Source organism: Phyllopteryx taeniolatus, chromosome 18 (assembly GCF_024500385.1).
Source record: "Phyllopteryx taeniolatus isolate TA_2022b chromosome 18, UOR_Ptae_1.2, whole genome shotgun sequence".
In the NCBI taxonomy this organism is placed as follows: Eukaryota; Metazoa; Chordata; class Actinopteri; order Syngnathiformes; family Syngnathidae; genus Phyllopteryx; species Phyllopteryx taeniolatus.
The window spans coordinates 6048715-6065734 of NC_084519.1; the positions used below are offsets into that span (position 1 = coordinate 6048715).

Here is a 17020-nt window from a genome sequence, read left to right on the forward strand (position 1 = left end):
AATCTTTCTGAAAAGCATCCATAAAAAAGGAAACACTCCCAGATACCAAGTACAGTTTTGTCAGTATACGTTTCACTGCAACCATGTCTGAAATAGCATCATGGTTCCCAACTTTGTAACTGTCCTATAAACATGCTTTGTCAAATCCTTTACATACTACAGCAAACAGAAGGCTGTGCCATACACTTTATGTTACAGTATCTTTTTAAGATTGATTATACACTAATAACACACTCAGAAACACAGAAAAGGAGACCTACCTCTTTCACAAGTGCTGTCCCAGAAGCCTGTTGCTGTGCAGTCACAAATGAAGCGGTTCCATCCCTCCTTACACAACCCGCTGTTCTTGCAAGGGTTGCTGTCACACTGTTTTCCCATCACCTTACTGCAGGAAGACTTGATACCAGTCGTGTTCTGGGACACAGCTATCTGTCGGATATCTTTGCTGCGTCCATCAATGAAAAGATCCCGGATGCAGCCCACGTAGCCATAGTTTAGCATGGCGGTCCAGAGCTCAGTGGGGAGCATCAAACCTGCACGGTTGTCAGGAAGACCACCTAGATAAAGATCCCCCTCCAGGTCTAAGATCTCATTTTCTCCACTGGCTGTGAAAGGTGTCCGGTGTGCATTTACAGAGATGATGCCTAGAGGAAGACAAATCCACAATTACACCGTATCCCAAACAGTCTAATAATGAAAAATGTCCAAAAGCCACTTCATTTATACTGTGCATAAAGGTAAGTTGCAAAGAGGACTTCTTTCTGGTTCTGATTGTATGATCTGACACACTTTGCTTGGACCATATGAATATAACTTGAATCCCTTTGAAAACTAATATATTTACTGCCACAAATATACTGTCCTGTACATGTACAGTACATTGAGTATAAAGCTGTTGCTGGTCACAGTACATTATCTAGCGCAGGGGTCACTGACCTTTTTGAGACAGAGAGCTACATCTTGGGTACTGATTAATTACAAGAGCTTCGACTATGATACACACTTCTGAAATTACCAAATTGCTTACAATTATTTGGGGGTAAATCATCCTGTTGCGCCTGCAAGCTTTTGTTCTCGAACGTTATGGTTTGACCATGCCCTACAATACTGACCTTTGAAATGTAAAAGTTTTTTCTTTAAAATACTGTCATTTTCAAGTTACAGCAATGCAAGTGTGATTCAGCTCAGTGTTAAGCTGTTAAGATGGGGGCTCAAGTCACTGTGACTGTGAGTCGACTGGACTCACTGTTTTGATGACGTGACTCACAAAAACGAAAAGACTTGAGACTTCGACTTGGTGTTAATTGATCTAGACTTATCTTGACATGAGACATGATGACTTGAAAGACTTGATTGTTGTTCATTTTATATGTTTGCTTTAAAGATAAAAGAAATTATTTTGTTAATGTTGCTGTAGTTAAAGGGGACTGTCATGGTTGGATAATTCACCTGTCAATCTTGGAATGGCACTGTAACGATTGGAGCATTGGCATGTCAATTAGTTAAAACCTTTGAGACAGAGAAGCACACCCTATCATACCAGACAGACGGCTTTGTCGTGTCATGTCAGGATGCTGTGCAAAGAACAGTGCAAAATTTGTTAAAAGACATCGGATAGCCAGACAGCAATATCAAACTTCCTTTGTCATTTGAAGACCCATTCTGCCCAGTAAATATCTGTAAACTCATTAGCCTCTTCTTAAACTCAGTGCAGTACTTTGGTAACTTCACGTGAAAAGGACCATGTGACAACTTTTCATCCTCAGATATTTCATTAAAGCTGTGACATACCCTTCCTAATAAACAAGGTACCCTTTGGCGGGCACAGGGCTATGCTAATATGACCCTGAGTAGTATTTACTTATTTATGTAATGCTCATAGTGTAGAGTATTACAACAAGTACTGTACAATAGTCAGGCACCATTAGCTTGATACGATCCAAAGTTCAAGATTGCTGACATTCAGGCATTGACTTGCAAGCCATACGTCCATTTTGGATAGCTGGGATAGGCTCCAGCACTCCCGCGACCCTTGTGAGGATAAGCGGCTCAGAAAATGGATGGATGGATGGACGTTCATTTTGATAATGGACAATGATAACGAATTGATAGTGATCATCAACTTTATTACTGGCGGCATGGTGACCGACTGGTTTTAGACAAGTGCCCTAAAAAGTTAAATTCGAGCTCTGAACATGCATGTATAAACACAAAATAGGGTAAAATAACATGAGTGGTTGAATCAGCATAAGCATGGTGGCCGACTGGTTAGCACATCTGGCTCACAGTTCTGAGGACAGGGGTTCAAATTCCGGCCCCGCCTGTGTGGAGTTTGCATGCTCTCCCCGTGCCTGCGTGGGTTTTCTCCGGGTACTCCGGTTTCCTCCCACATTCCAAACTCATGCATCGTATGTTAATTAAAGACTCTAAATTGCCCATTGGTACATAGTGTGAATGGTTGCATCACCCTTGTTCTTCAAAATGGGCACCAGCACACTTTTCCTTCCATTCCTTGGGCATATTCTCACCTGCTAGAATTATTTTGAACAAGCTGGTCAAAAACTCCAAAGCCACCTCTCCTAGATGCTTCCATACCTACACAGTTATGTCATCAAGACAAACTGCAGTTCCATTTTTCATTCTTTTTAGTTCCTTTCTAACTTCCCCCTTACTCATCATTGCCATTTCCTGGTCCACCACACTTGCCTCTTCTACTCTTCCTTCTCTCTCATTTTCTTCATTCATCAACTCCTCAAAGTATTATTTCCATCTATCCAGCACACTACTGGAACCAGTCAACACATTTCTATCTCTATCCTTAATCACCCTAACCTGCTGCACATCCTTCCCATCTTTATCCCTCTGTCAGGCCAACCTGTATACAGGGTGATTGAAAAGTAACTCCCTATTGGAAAATACTTATAATTTATTCATATGTTGTAATGTTTTTATCAATTTATTTGTGTATGTTCCATGATTAAAGGAGCAGGTCTATTCTACCAAATCAACGACTTTGGAAGAACCTGAAGGGTGAATACGAGAAGTTATGTTTTCCATCCCACAAGAGTTCCTTGTGAAATCAGTTAACGCGGTTCCCAGGCGGCTTGAGCAACTGGTGGCAAATGCTGGCGCCCATATCCAATTTTAAATAAAACTCCATGCAATACACTTTCTTCTCGTATTCATTTATTGTAGGAATTATAGTTCAGAAATAAATTGCAAGTACTTAAAAATAGAGAGTTACTTTTCAATCATCCTGTACATTTTTTTTCTCGTTTAGTGTCAAACATGGGATACATGTCATCATATGCCTCGTTTGGCCTTTGCCACCTGTACTTTGCCCTACGTCACATCTCCATGTATTCCTTTCTCCTCTCCTCAGTCCTCTCACTGTCCTACTTCTTCTTAGCTAACCTCTTTGCTTGTATGATTTCCTGTACTTTGAGGTTGCACCACCAAGTCTCCTTCTCCCTTTCCTACACCAACATACACCAAGTACTCTCCTGCCTGTCTCTCTGATCACCTTGGCTGTAGTGGTCCTGTCTTCTGGAAGCTCCTCCTGTCCACCGGGAGCCTGTTTTACCTCTTCTCGAAAAGCTGCACAACACTCTTCCTTTGTCAGCTTCCACCACACTGTTCTCTGCTCTGCCTGTGTCTTCCTAATCTTCCTCCCCACCACCAGAGTCATCTTAGACACCACCACCCTATGCTGTCTAGCCACACTCTCCCCTACCACTACTTTACAGTCAGTAACCTCCTTCAGATTACATCATGTGCACAAGATGTAATCCACCTGTGTGCTTCTACCTCCGCTCTTGTAGGTCACCCTATGTTCCTGCCTCTTCTGGAAGAAAGTGTTCACTAAAGCCATTTCCATCCTTTTTGCAAAGTCTACCACCATCTGTCCCTCCAAGTTCCTTTCCTGGATGCCAAACTTACCCATCACTTCTTCATCACCCCCGTTTCCTTCACCATCATGTCCATTACATGCTGCACCAATCCCAACTCTCGCTCTGTCTGGGATGGTCAGAACTACTTCGTCTAGCTCCTTCCAGAATTTCTCTTTCACCTCTAGGTTACATCCTACCTGTGGGGCAAAGCGACTAATCACATTATAAATAACACCATCAATTTCAAGTTTTACCCTCATCACTTGATCTGACACTTTTGTTCACCTCCAAGACATTCTTAGCTAATACTTCCTTTAAAATAACCTCTGCTACATTTCTCTTCCCAACTACACCATAGTTAAATAATTTCAACCTTGCCCCTAAGCTTCTAACCTTACTCCCTTTCCACCTGCTCTCCTGGACACAGAATATATCAACCTTTCTCCTGATCATTATGTCAACCAACTCCCGAGCTCTTCCTGTCATAGTAACAACATTCAGAGTCCCCACATTCAGTTCTAGGCTCTACGTTTTCCTCTTCTTTTTCTGCCGAAGAACTCGTTTTAAACCTCTCCTTTGTCTTTGACACCTTCGACCCACAATAGCTGAATCTCCACCGGCGTCCTGTAGGTTAAACATTGTTAAGCCGAGCCATGACCAATCCGGTATGGAATTCTTAGTTTGTTTGCTGGTTTGGTAAGATTTTAAGCCGGATGCCCTTCCTGACGCAACCCTCTGCATTTATCCGGACATGGGACCGGCCTACAGTTTACACTGGCTTGTGCCCCCCATAGGGCTGCATTTTTGCCCTTCTCAACCACGGACGCCAAACTATCTTATATTTTATAAGATTACCCTATGAGATTATCCTTAGGTCCAGATGGCAAGAAGTAGGGTATTTTCCAAAGCAAACCTTTTAGTCTTTATTCTGAAGGCAGTGATAGACAAAAGATTCAAAGGTCACACCTTCTACAAACAGAATACAATTCTCTGGCAACTGTGAAAGTTCATTCACTGGCAAGTAACATTTTACTTGAGCCACAAGTGTGACTATGTGCTCGTTCTAACCAATCCCTGTTTGGTATCCTCTGTCTATCTCATTCCTCCATTTCCCTGTGAAAATCTTACTCTTCTTCACTATCTCACTAGGGGCACAGCTGGTGATTAATCAAAGTAGCTGACTCTGACACACAGCTAAATTGGCTTCAGTAACCTGATATATACCACAGGCTCCAGTGGCAAATAACACACCCAAGCTCTCCGGAGTATTCTGCCTAATGTGGAGATTGCATTGACTTTGAAGCTCAAGGCAACAGAAGTTTCTAGCACCTTTTCTCTAATGCAATCTTTGTCGGAATACTTTCTGTGTCTTTGACCATGTGCTGAGATTAGAGGACTTGCATATGGAGAAAAGTGAGGAGAAATGGACTCTGTAACTATCTGGAGAGGAATGCAACTTTATTATTACAATAAATCAGGATGTTGTGAGGATGTTGTTGTCATTATGTAGATGTGAAGCAAGCAAGGGTTGTTCTTTGAAGAGCTCTCTTCTGCAGTACATTTCCATTACTGTGGCTATGTACCTGATGCTCTAGTTCTGGCATGTGATGCCTCAGGAAATCATGGACAAGGCTGGAGATAAGGACTGAATACAGGCACGTTAAGGCCATACACACCACTGAGCCAGATTAGAGATTTGCATTTATAGGTTTCCATTGTTGATTCTTATGTTTACATTATCTAAACAATAAAAATATCCAAAAAATCCATGCCTCACATGTTAACTTAATTTGACCTTCTCTAAACTTTTGAAAGCTGAACAGAAGAATTCACAGCCAGGGTTAAATCGATCAATCGATTAATACATTTCTTGGTTCAATTAAAATTGCAATCTAAAAAGTCCTCTTCATCATGCTATTTACATTTTGACATCATGAGACCAACAAGACACCTAACAATTGATCAACAGTACCATGCCATTGCAGGGCTTCAAACAGGATGTTCTCAGAGGAAAGTGGTCACTGAGTTTAAAGTGTCATCACTCAGCAGGTTGCAACACAGAGAATCGAAGCGTCATAGAAAGACATAAAGATATAAGTCCTTGGAAATCTAATGATCGATTCATGGATCAAACGCCTGAATGTTGCCATTGAATTCCTTTTTAGATAGTAGCAAGTTACAGTACAGAAACAGTGAGACACATGCATTCAAAAGTTTAGAAAAGGTAATATTCTCACATGTAAATGTTATAGTGAATTTTAGCTTCACCTTAAAACTTTACCCGAAAGCCAAATATCCCGAACATTTTGTGAGTATAGTATCATATTGTATATAATATCAAATGAAAAACTAAGTATGCGGTAACAGAGTGTGCCTTCTTGTGCAGCGTGATGATGTATTCATCCATCGTAGACCGAAGCGCCCCTCTATTTGTATTTTTTTGTTTTTGTTCCTGTTTATGCTGTACAGTATGTAGCACTTCCTTACCTGAACGGCCATCTCTCTGGATGTCCACATGGTGCCAGCTACCTTCATTGACTTTTGCCTGTGTCGCTTTCACTTTGATAGTACCAGAACCCATGTCCAGCACCAGGTACAACACCCCATCCAGAAGTTCGACAGCAAAGAAGTCCACCTTGTTGGTCTTCTGGGACTTGACATCGCGTCGCTCCTGAGGTTTGCCATGGGTGAAAAGTATTAAGCCGTTGGGCTCTGAGGTTCGGAAGTCGAAGGAGATCGAGCCAACGCGTTTGGTGTTCCATTTTGGTAAGGCCAGGTAGGAGTCGGGAGTCTCGAAATTGATGGGGTCAAGAGTAGGAACATTTTCACATTTAAAGACCACATCGCCCTGAAGTTTCATCTTTGGGTCCACAATCCTTGCCAGACGGGACAGCTCTAGACGGATGTCGTTGTTCTTGTAAACCACCTAAAAAAAGATGGAGGCATCAGAGAACGTACATGCAAAAATAAAGGCCATCCCTTTACATCCCTATTTTACTTTGGAATGCAAAGGATTGATAAAGACTGGTCCTGAACTACACTGATTATCTCAATGAATGAATTTCATTGAACGAGTACAATAGCATCACAGGCTGGTTATTTTACCAAGTGCTTATATGAGGACAGGTGGATCGATTAAACTAATATCTTATGTGCTTTTGGCCCAATTTGTTTGTGGTAATTTACTATTTGAAGATCAATTTGCTCACAAAGAAAAGAAGATTGAATTCAAACGCTTGGCTATATTGTATTATATTGAGCTGTCAGAGGCGATGTCAACAGTATATTGCTAGTAAGCCATATGGACAGCTTAAAAAGACTTCATAAGGCCAAGTCCACTGAGAATAGACTCAATATCATCACTATTTGCCCACAATAAATTCACCAAAAACCTTCATCCATAATGTATAGCATCTTCACATTACAGTTGAATACAACAAAATATTGCAAAAAAGAAGCACAATAGATTATCATTGGAACGCACTGAGGTGGGAAATTAATTTCCCCCACTCTTTTTGTGGAGCAAGACAGGCTTTTCCTGGTATATAGGGCAGTGTGTGTGTGTGTGTGTGTGTGCGTGCGTGCGTTCGTGTGTGTGTGTCTGTGTGTGTGTGTTTAGGAAACAGCAATAGCGTCACAGCGAGCACAGCTGTCAGCAAACAGATTTTACTGCTTTTGGATTACTGGTAATCCTGGAAGATTTGACAGTGAATCAACACAGGTGACCCAAACGCAAAGGAGGAATAGATAGTGAGGCAAAGCAAAAACAAACAGGCGAAATGGAATAATAATAATAATAATAAACAAAGACAGTGGAAATCAAATTTAGGAGGGATGAAACAGACAAAAAAAGGAGAATAACATTGAGAGATCTAAGGATTAAATGCTTTAAAACCAGTGCGTGCCATTTGCATTTAAAATATGCTTTTTGTACAACCCAAACAGCGATGTACTGTAGCTGTCAGTACATTTAAGGAACACATTTAATCTCCTGAACATGGCAGGCAACGAGTAATCAACACACTTTGTTAAACACCAAATCTACTGATAAAGTACCACATAATACTAATGTAGACTCTACAAACGTCAGACTTGCTGCAATGAAACCAGTTAGTAAAAGATGACAGGGTTATTGTAATCTTTGCATATGCTCAGCACGCAAATATTATGTTTGGCTACATTTTGTACAAATATGTTCGCATGATGGAAAATAAATGAATTAGATTAGACAATATCTTTTCTCATGACCACAACACCACAATACTGGCAACTTCTTTGAACCCTAACACTTTCTTTGAACAACACAACCATTCAGTGATGTTTTCATAAAATGATATTCAAATATGCTTGCACCTTGCGGCATTAAAATGCCAGCAGATCGAACCACCATTAAGATTGCAGGACTCTCTCTCTCTGAAACACTGATGTTTTTTTTTTTTTTTTTTATAAATTCTGACGCAAAATACCTAACCTTCCATTTTCAGCGAGCTTTAAGTCTACTCTTGGGCAAAAGAAGAAACTGAATAATACATGAAAAGAAAAAAATACTGGGGGAAGTTTTAATGCTCATTTGCAATGGGAAAACTATTGTGATGGTCACTCTGGAGAAGAAAGTTTCTCAAACTTCTTTCCATCAAGATACACTATATTGCTAAAGGTATTCGCTCACCCATCCAAATAATCAGAATCAGGGGTTCCAATCACTTCCATGGCCACAGGTTTATAAAATCAAGCACCTAGGCTTGCAGACTGCTAATGCTTAAATGCTTCAGGATACCAAGAGACTTTGGATAATTCCATGCTTCCAACTTTATGGAAACAGTTTGGAGCTGGGCTCTTCCTCTTCCAACATGACTGTGCACCGGTGCACAAAGCGAGGTCCATAAAGAAATGGATGACAGTGTGTGTTGTGGATGGAACTTGACTGGCCTGCACAGAGCCCTGACCTCAACCCGACAGAACACCTTTGGGAGAAATTAGAGCAGAGACTGAGAGCCAGGCCTTCTCATCCAACATCAATGTGTGACCACACAAATGGGCTTTTGGAAGGATAATAAAAAATTCCCATAAACACACTCCTAAATTTGTGGAAAACCTCCCGAGAAGAATTGAAGCTGTTATAGCTGCAAATGGTGAACCGACGGCATATTGAACCCTATGGATTAGGAATGAGATGTCGCTTAAACTCATATGTGAGTCAAGGCAGGTGAGCCAATGCTTTTGGCAATAAAGTGTATTTTATTAGCCTGCACGTGTAAATAAAATGTATTGCTTTTAGAAAATCCAGTTTTTGTCTCTTAGCAAACATCCTATCTATCATTATGTACCAGTAAAAATATTTTCAAAACAATAAAATGCAATCAGACAGCCATCAATTTTATAAGGATTTGAAATGCCTCTTTTCTGCTGCACTCTTGATTAAAGTGATTGAATTGGTATCATAAAAGAGGGAGTGAATACTGCAGCCATGTGCACCTCATCTTATCCTTTGTTATGGGCCATGTTTTGTTACACCGTCCTTTGACCGATCAGCGATCTTATGGGGCCCATTCATAATGCAAGGGAGGGTAATGACTCCATAAAGCCAAAGTCCCCCCCCATCTCTGCTCTAGTATGGTGTATTGATTGGGCCAGGGAAGGCAGCACGGGGGCACACGCATATATATATACTGGCATGTACACATTTATAATCTCTTCCCTAATCTACTTCAGATCTTGTCCTCTCAGGCTCCAAAACTACAGCTGCTCTCAGATGCTGATGTTGCACCAATGCTAACGAAGAAACAGGAGGAGTCCACTTAAATAGTACAAAGATACAAATACAAAGGTGCTCGTGAGACGTTGCAGAGGGAATTTGGTTTTGTCTTTTAGCTCTGAATTAACATGTACATACAAAACATATTATTTAAAGAGTATGTTTATTACTATTTATTTAATACATAATAAAATGCATCAAGAGAGCGCGCAGATGGACAAGAAATAGAATAATAATAATTATCATCAGAGGGAATCAATCCAGCTCACCACAGAAATGTGACAGCAAATCTTACCTTTTAACAAGGCAGACATTTTACCGTCTCCAAAGTTTAGAAACGTGCCCACTCCTGAAATTTTAATATTGGATCAAACAGATTGGAGGCATTCGATTAAGCAAACACACCAGGAACACACTGGTAATTGTGCTGTAGGTTATGTTACGTACACTCACTGCTATTCAAACACTGCTTGTAGTGGTTAAAAGCTTCACCACAGTAATCAAGGATTATGTGTTGTTTCGTGGTCATTTCGAGGGATTCCATCAGTTAAAACAATATAATATTGAGAGAAAAGCATTCACACTAGGTCCATGCGCAGTTTGGTTAGTTTCATCCAAAACATTTTATTGAGAACTATCGGAAATATTCTCTCTTGGTCTGCTATAGTAACAATTGTGAGAACAAGGGCAGAAATGATGATACACTTACTAAGCAGAGGATTGCTTTGTCATTGCAATACTGTTTAACAGCCTTTAGTAGCTATCTGGGAATTGCAACGATATGTGATGTTATAATATTTTTTTCCCCTTGGTTTTCAGCATTTTAATTCTAGCAGCATTTTCATTAATCTAAATGTCTTCATCACCATCTGCCACCTTTTGTTGCTCCTGGAGAGGTTGTTCCACACTTTCCATTCGTTATCTATGTAGCAGCTCATCTAGGGATTGTGGGCATTACAAATATCACCATCTGTAGTATATAATGGGAGTTTTCAGAGTCAAGTTGAGCTGTCGTCTGTATAAAGCTGAATAAATTCTATGTGACAGATGTAAGAGGCATTCCTCTTAAAAACAAAAACATTTCAAGTAACTACTTACGACATAAGAAGACACTTCTATCATCAGTCTAAGCATTTCTCTTAAAAATCGATGAGTTAGGGCAAGTCAAGCATTAAAAGGATGTGTGGCTTTTTTTTAAAATATATTTACTGTAGTTTGCATCTTAAAGAGCTTTGTTTAGCATTGAGGCCTCTACCAAATCCTGTTTTTGAGAAACATCTATATTTTGTGATCTGAAAGTATTATGCAGATAGATTAAATGATTTTTTGGGGGGTTTTTTTGCTGTTCATGTGGGTAATGCATTAGCCTTTTAAAAGAAATTAATGACAGGAAGGAAATGAATTTAGTAAATACTGTATAGTTCATTTACCATCATAACATTTAATTAGGTCTCATAGCTTAACCTAAATGGAATAAGGATGGAGGGTGAAGTCACAGATTCGCATCACCCACTCTTTGGCCCTCCAGAAATTAAAAAAATGCTTCCAAATATAGAAGGACAGGCTTAGATTTGCATTTGTATCTGAGGGGAAAACATGCAAAATGTGGTGACTAACACAAACGTGATGACAGCAGTGCCCCTTTCAAATACCAAACATTCTTGCCCTCCTTAACCCTCACTCTTATTTCTTCTCGCTCTTACTGCTTATGTCTTCTGTAAACTGACCCTTGCCAGCATCAGACCCTTACAATGTTGTTGTTTTTTTTCCCCTCGATACCCTACTTGAATTTCAATACCTTATGTCCTTCACATACATTCTCTTCCTGCTCACAAGTCCTTTTCTTGATGCCTCATGACAGCGCATGCTCCTGCCACCCCCACAGTCTGACACAAGTTGCCACTCCAAAGCTCTGGAACCATCAACGGGTGCCCTGAGACACCCCAAGGATGGCGTGCGGGAGGAAAGGGTTTGTACAAGGCGCTGACAGCACGGCGCTGCAAACATCAGGCTGACTGGCGACCGGCTGCCCACTGGCCTTCCTTTCACGTGACAAGGCTGCGTTTCACGTGGCGGCGCATGAGCGTGGGCGGGGCCTGTTTGAGTACTGTGCATGGATGACATAGCCTACAGGGGCAGATGCATGCAGTGCAGCCTGAACGAGAGAGGTTGTGACGGCAGCACACATTATCTTTTGTTGGCGGACAAAGGAAAAGTAAGGCATTCACTTACTGTGGCAAAACATGTCAACATCAATGTATTCTTTGGCTGTTTCAAGATGATAGCAAATCACAATCCAATTTTACTCCTTGTACTATTCTGTAATAATAGTCCAACTAATGAATAATCCAATTTGATTATCTGAAAACGATTGAACCGGTCACTGGCGCATCTTGACTGACGCATTTTAGCAGCTCTCTCCAGTTCAATCTGCCGCAGTCACACTCTCCAGCGATGTCTCCTTTTGAGCTTCTCTTGGCACGCTTCCATGTTATCGTTGCAGCCAATCGGAGCGATGCAATTTTTTATTTTTTTTTCCAAAACAAATTTTTTTCCCCAGATCTCGGTAGTGCTACTATGCATAAATGCCCAGAACGTATGCGCGGTAAGTCAAGATGGCATCGGCCATAAACAAAGCTTAAATATTGTGAAATATTTTTGGGTTTTTTTTAAAGTGAAAGCATGGCAGAATTGCAGCTCTTATTAGAATAAAGTAAGAAATATGTTTTTCTTTGATTCGTTGTGATTCAAATCTTGAAAATCTTTAGGCTGCATTAATTTTTTCCACCGCACTCGAATGCACCGCCGAGTCACCACTGATTCGTTCGTAGCCCTAATATAAAGGGAATTATTAGTACAATTTGTCATGAGCAATCTTGAGTAGTTTGGATCATCATGGTTAGCAGATGGCTCCATGCCTGCTTGATGGAGGAAAGTATGAGGAGGGTTGAGAGCCACAAAGTACTACCACTGTCAGGCCAAATGTTGAATCACCTCCAAGATCCTGTCCAAGCTTGTTATGCCCTCAAGGGCCAAGGCATCGCTGGGTCACATACGCACTCAAAATGTTGTGGTTACATATGCACATGCAGCTACAACAACATGATAATATGCTTCATTTTATCATGGGCATCTGACCGAGAAATAATGGAATACACTAGAAATAATGGAATGCTGCTGCCGAGCTGAAACACCAAATAAAAATGAATTGAGGACTATGATGATGCCCGCGACCCTAGTGAGGAGAAGCGGCTCAGAAAATGGATGGATGGATGGATGGATGGACTATGATGCTAAAAGTTCATACATATATTGCTATTGCTTAAGCTCTGTTTGTCTGGTGACCTTCCGTGTTCTTAGTATTTTGGGTGATACAAATATTGTATAATTCAGTTATTAATTAATTGTTAAGCATTTTGTCAATTTTCTGGAGTTGATTATTGGTTAATAGTGTCATGTAACAATTGAGACAATATAGAGTGGACTACCTGGATGCAGCCAGCGGAGGTACTGTTGATTCAGTCTCACCTTGTTTTTGGTTTAAACAACAGCATCAGTTGTTGGACATTTAGAATATCTGTATCATTCATTATTTTAATTTTCAATTGGTAATGAAATGTAAACTACTAAAAAGGTAAATTATTCTTTTGGTCTTTGTGTTTTACTCTAACACAAAAAAATGCAAAAATCTCAGATTGTTCATATTTCAATTTTAGGCTCAAAATGTAATAATGGGCCACAGGGTTGAATTTGATTTTAATATAATTGGTTAGATTCATGTGACCTGAAATTTTGGTAACATAAACCCGCTTATTACATTTTTAACCATCCAGCAAAGTTCTCAAAAGCTCTATGCACACAACTCCACAGCAATACACCAAAAATATGGTAAGTACTGTCACAAAATGCTCTACAAATGCACGCTACGAGTACAGTATAAACTATATTTTGCCCTGACAGGATTTCAAGGTGTAAAAAAGGATTTTATACATTGCCTTTAAGTTTATGTAGGATAAAAATATTTGCATTATTTTATTTGTAGTCCATTTGCTATCCGTTTCTATTAAATTATCGTGGGAATGGACTGCCCTATGTTAAACATATATATGCATACGGCTTCTTTTCTATGTAATTGTCCTTGTCAATTGGAAGACAGGGAAAAATGTGTCCTTCAAAATAAATTTCGCCATGCTCTTTACAGCAGCAGTTAATGCAATTCCCCCCCCCCCCCCCCTTCAAAATATGCTTAATGGGCTTATTCTACTATGATTTAATAGCAATGCTGGGTCACAAATTGGGGGGAATTGGGGGGTTAATGGTGTTTTTTCATAGTAGGTTTTTATTCATAGAAGGTGCCAGCTACACTCAAAACACACATAGCTCAAAAGAGATTTTGAATTATTCAGAGGGCTTTAATCCTCAATTAATAACGCACAATTTTACAGTATTGAAATATAGAATGTCACTCTTATTATGTACGTCTTTCCTCAAGCATATCCCTTTATAATACTGATCAGCCAAATCTAATTAATTCACAGTGGAGACATTTTTTTTTTTTTTTTTTTTTATAAATCTGTCCAACTGATTTATTACCTAAGACAACCTAATCATTGTGTTGCTTTACACCAACATCTCCAAGGGGATTTTCCAAAACCTGCCTTGAACCCAATTCCTTTATTCAGCCTAAAATCTTAAGGGCTTTAATGTTTAAACACTCTTCCACTTTAGGACTGGTCCATTTTTACAGATTATTTTTCACACCTGTATAGTCTGTTCTAATGGGCTTTTCAAAACGTTCTTTTCAAAATGACGACTTTGACCATGCAAATATTTTAATTCAAAGCAATCAACTGTCTTCAAGATATATTACATACACCCGCACAATCTAATGGGACCAAAATCAAATCAAGCACTGTATTCATTGTATTTTATTGTTCTTACAAACATAGCCATGCTTATTATTGATGTTCAGTATTAGGGAGAAACAAAGAATTATCATTTTTGTAAAAGGCAATCGTTTTAATTTCATCGAATTGCATCAGCGTACGTAACGTGGTCGGTGAGCATATGCTGGAATTATTGATTAGAAGAAAACGATGGTCAAAGTAGGGTATACTGTATTTCCTTGTGGTGGCTCTTAATGCCTTTTGTATGCCTTACAACCTGGGGTGGTTGTAGTGGTACTTAGACTTGATACCGCTTTCTCTTTTCAGGGGAGTCAACAAGTGGCAGAGCGCTCCTGCCACTATTTAAGTAAATACATACATTTCAGTTTTTCGTTGACAGAGTAGCTGTTTGATACGAACAATCATCGCCATTTGCAGGTTCCTTGCTAATTTCAGTGTTGTGTTTCTGTGTTAAAAACAAAGCAGTCAAATCTAACACTAAACGCGCAGGTATATTTGGAAGTGGTCACACGCTTGTTTGAAAGGAAAATAGCCACATAGTTGAAACAAACGCAATGCACACAAGGTGACATTCTCTTGGCAATTTCGGCAATGTGTGTCTGTATTGTCTGCAGTGCACCCACAAATTGATGATGTGATAGGCAGGATAGTAATTTGATCGAGGCTAGTCAAGTCTTGTGAAAGTGGTACTGATGCAGCTTGGTAGCACATTACAGGCACAAACAATACAATAGAAACAGCTATGAAGATTATACAAATTCCTGTATAGCTAAAAGAATCCTGAATAGTACTCATTTTCTCTTAGAGTCTACTTTCGGCTAGTATGTGTCATTTTCTACATTAAATGATGTATTGTCTTTAATATCTTTCCTTAGACAGAAAAGCAAGATTTAAATATCATTGATGGGGCATGGTGTATTTATAATACAGTACTTGGTAAATCATAAATGTCCCAAAACACAACAAACACTTGAGATATCTTCATCAGCAGCTATTTATTTCATATCGCTGCCCATTGGGAGATGGTCTTGCAGCACACTCAAGCTGATGCTGCAAAGTACATGTGACACAAGCACTTTTCATGTATTGTCTCACAGTAGGTATGGTGAATTATTTTTAAGTATAGCAATAAGGAAGATGTGATACTCCCCAAGCTAACTCAGCAGATTTAATTGACAAGGTAATTTTATTTGCTTCCCTTTTTGGCTTTCTGCTTGGGAAAGAACATTGATTACATTTTAAGCATCTCTGAAAGTACTTTTTGCATAACCAAAGTGTCATTTAATGGGCATTGAAAGTTTAAACACTACAGTAGATTTAACATCGAGAACAAGCATCCCACTCAGTGCTGAATTAGCCATGGACTTGCTTCATTTGTTAGTATATAAGGGTTTTCCTACCTCTTTGAGGCAGCCCATGAAGTTGTTGCTCACTGGAGATCCAGGAAGGTCTGCAGTGCTGGGGCTCCCACCCACATAGAAGAAATCGTCAGAGCCCAGCATGGTATAGTCTTCCTGGGTGTAGCCAGTGGTGGTGAGGATCCCGTCAACGGATATAGTCACCTGTTGAGGGGTAACACATAGCCAATGCCGAACCATTACAATCTGGGATTTGATGTAGCGCGGTGTTTTAAAACACACCTGCTTCCTTGGTCTGCATTTGAAATGAGGCATTTGGACTTTTTGCACTCCATTTTGGTATCTCGTTAAGCTTTTTCATAGAATCCTTGTGTTACCCGATCGTTTTGGACCAGACAGCGTTTGGATTTGGAGCATGGATTTTTAGTCATAGGATTCACAGGACAGGTAAAGAAAATATGGCAGAGGCATATTTTCTTTATCTTTGATGGGGGTAAGAAAATGGATCGTAAGTTTGGTTTTGATACTTTAGGTTGGGGGAGGGTTAGTACAATGTTCAAACCAAGGACAAATTGAGTACACTTGTCTTAGGTTTAGGGATTCATCTTGTAATTACAGACACACATATACAATTAACACACACAAATTCTCCCGCACGCTCCTCTCTCTTGCAGACATCTTTATATCCACACACACATGCAAAACAAAGGGGACGTTTTCACGCCACATAACTTTGCAAACCAAGGCATCACTGTTCGAAAATAAATTACATACATTTAACTGGACATGTAAGGAAGTAATTGAATGGTGCAATACACAGCTTGAGCAGACCACACGAGGTACAGAGTCTCATGCACATTCAAGACCAAGGCCCATATTCAAATCTTTTCTCAGAATAGCAGCCGCTGATCTCGGATAAGGTTTAAACTGAGGTGCCATGGTAGTGATATAAATCACATGACCAGACCAAAAATCCTAGATCAGAATGCATATTCTTCAAAATGTTGCTGTGCCTATGGACCTGGGGGTAATGCGATAAGGGTTAGAAAAGACAAACATTCACCACCAGCATGCTACAAAAACACACAGGGAGGGCAAAATGGGTGAAAG

General features: G+C 39.9%; 1 protein-coding gene across 13 annotated transcripts in view; it reads right to left on the bottom strand.

The window, feature by feature from the left end:
- nrxn3b (neurexin 3b) overlaps positions 1 to 17020 on the bottom strand; it is a 290616-nt gene that overhangs the window by 199862 nt on the left and 73734 nt on the right. For all 13 annotated transcript variants that reach the window (XR_009785543.1, XR_009785542.1, XR_009785544.1 and 10 more), the window contains 3 exons: positions 15953 to 16114; positions 6378 to 6816; positions 261 to 644 (listed from right to left, as the gene is read on the bottom strand). Coding sequence is in view for 10 of the 13 variants with exons in the window: in XM_061754823.1 (XP_061610807.1) it covers positions 261 to 644; positions 6378 to 6816; positions 15953 to 16114 (985 nt within the window). In the remaining 3 variants the exon portion in view is untranslated. The remainder of the gene's footprint in view (positions 1 to 260; positions 645 to 6377; positions 6817 to 15952; positions 16115 to 17020) is intronic.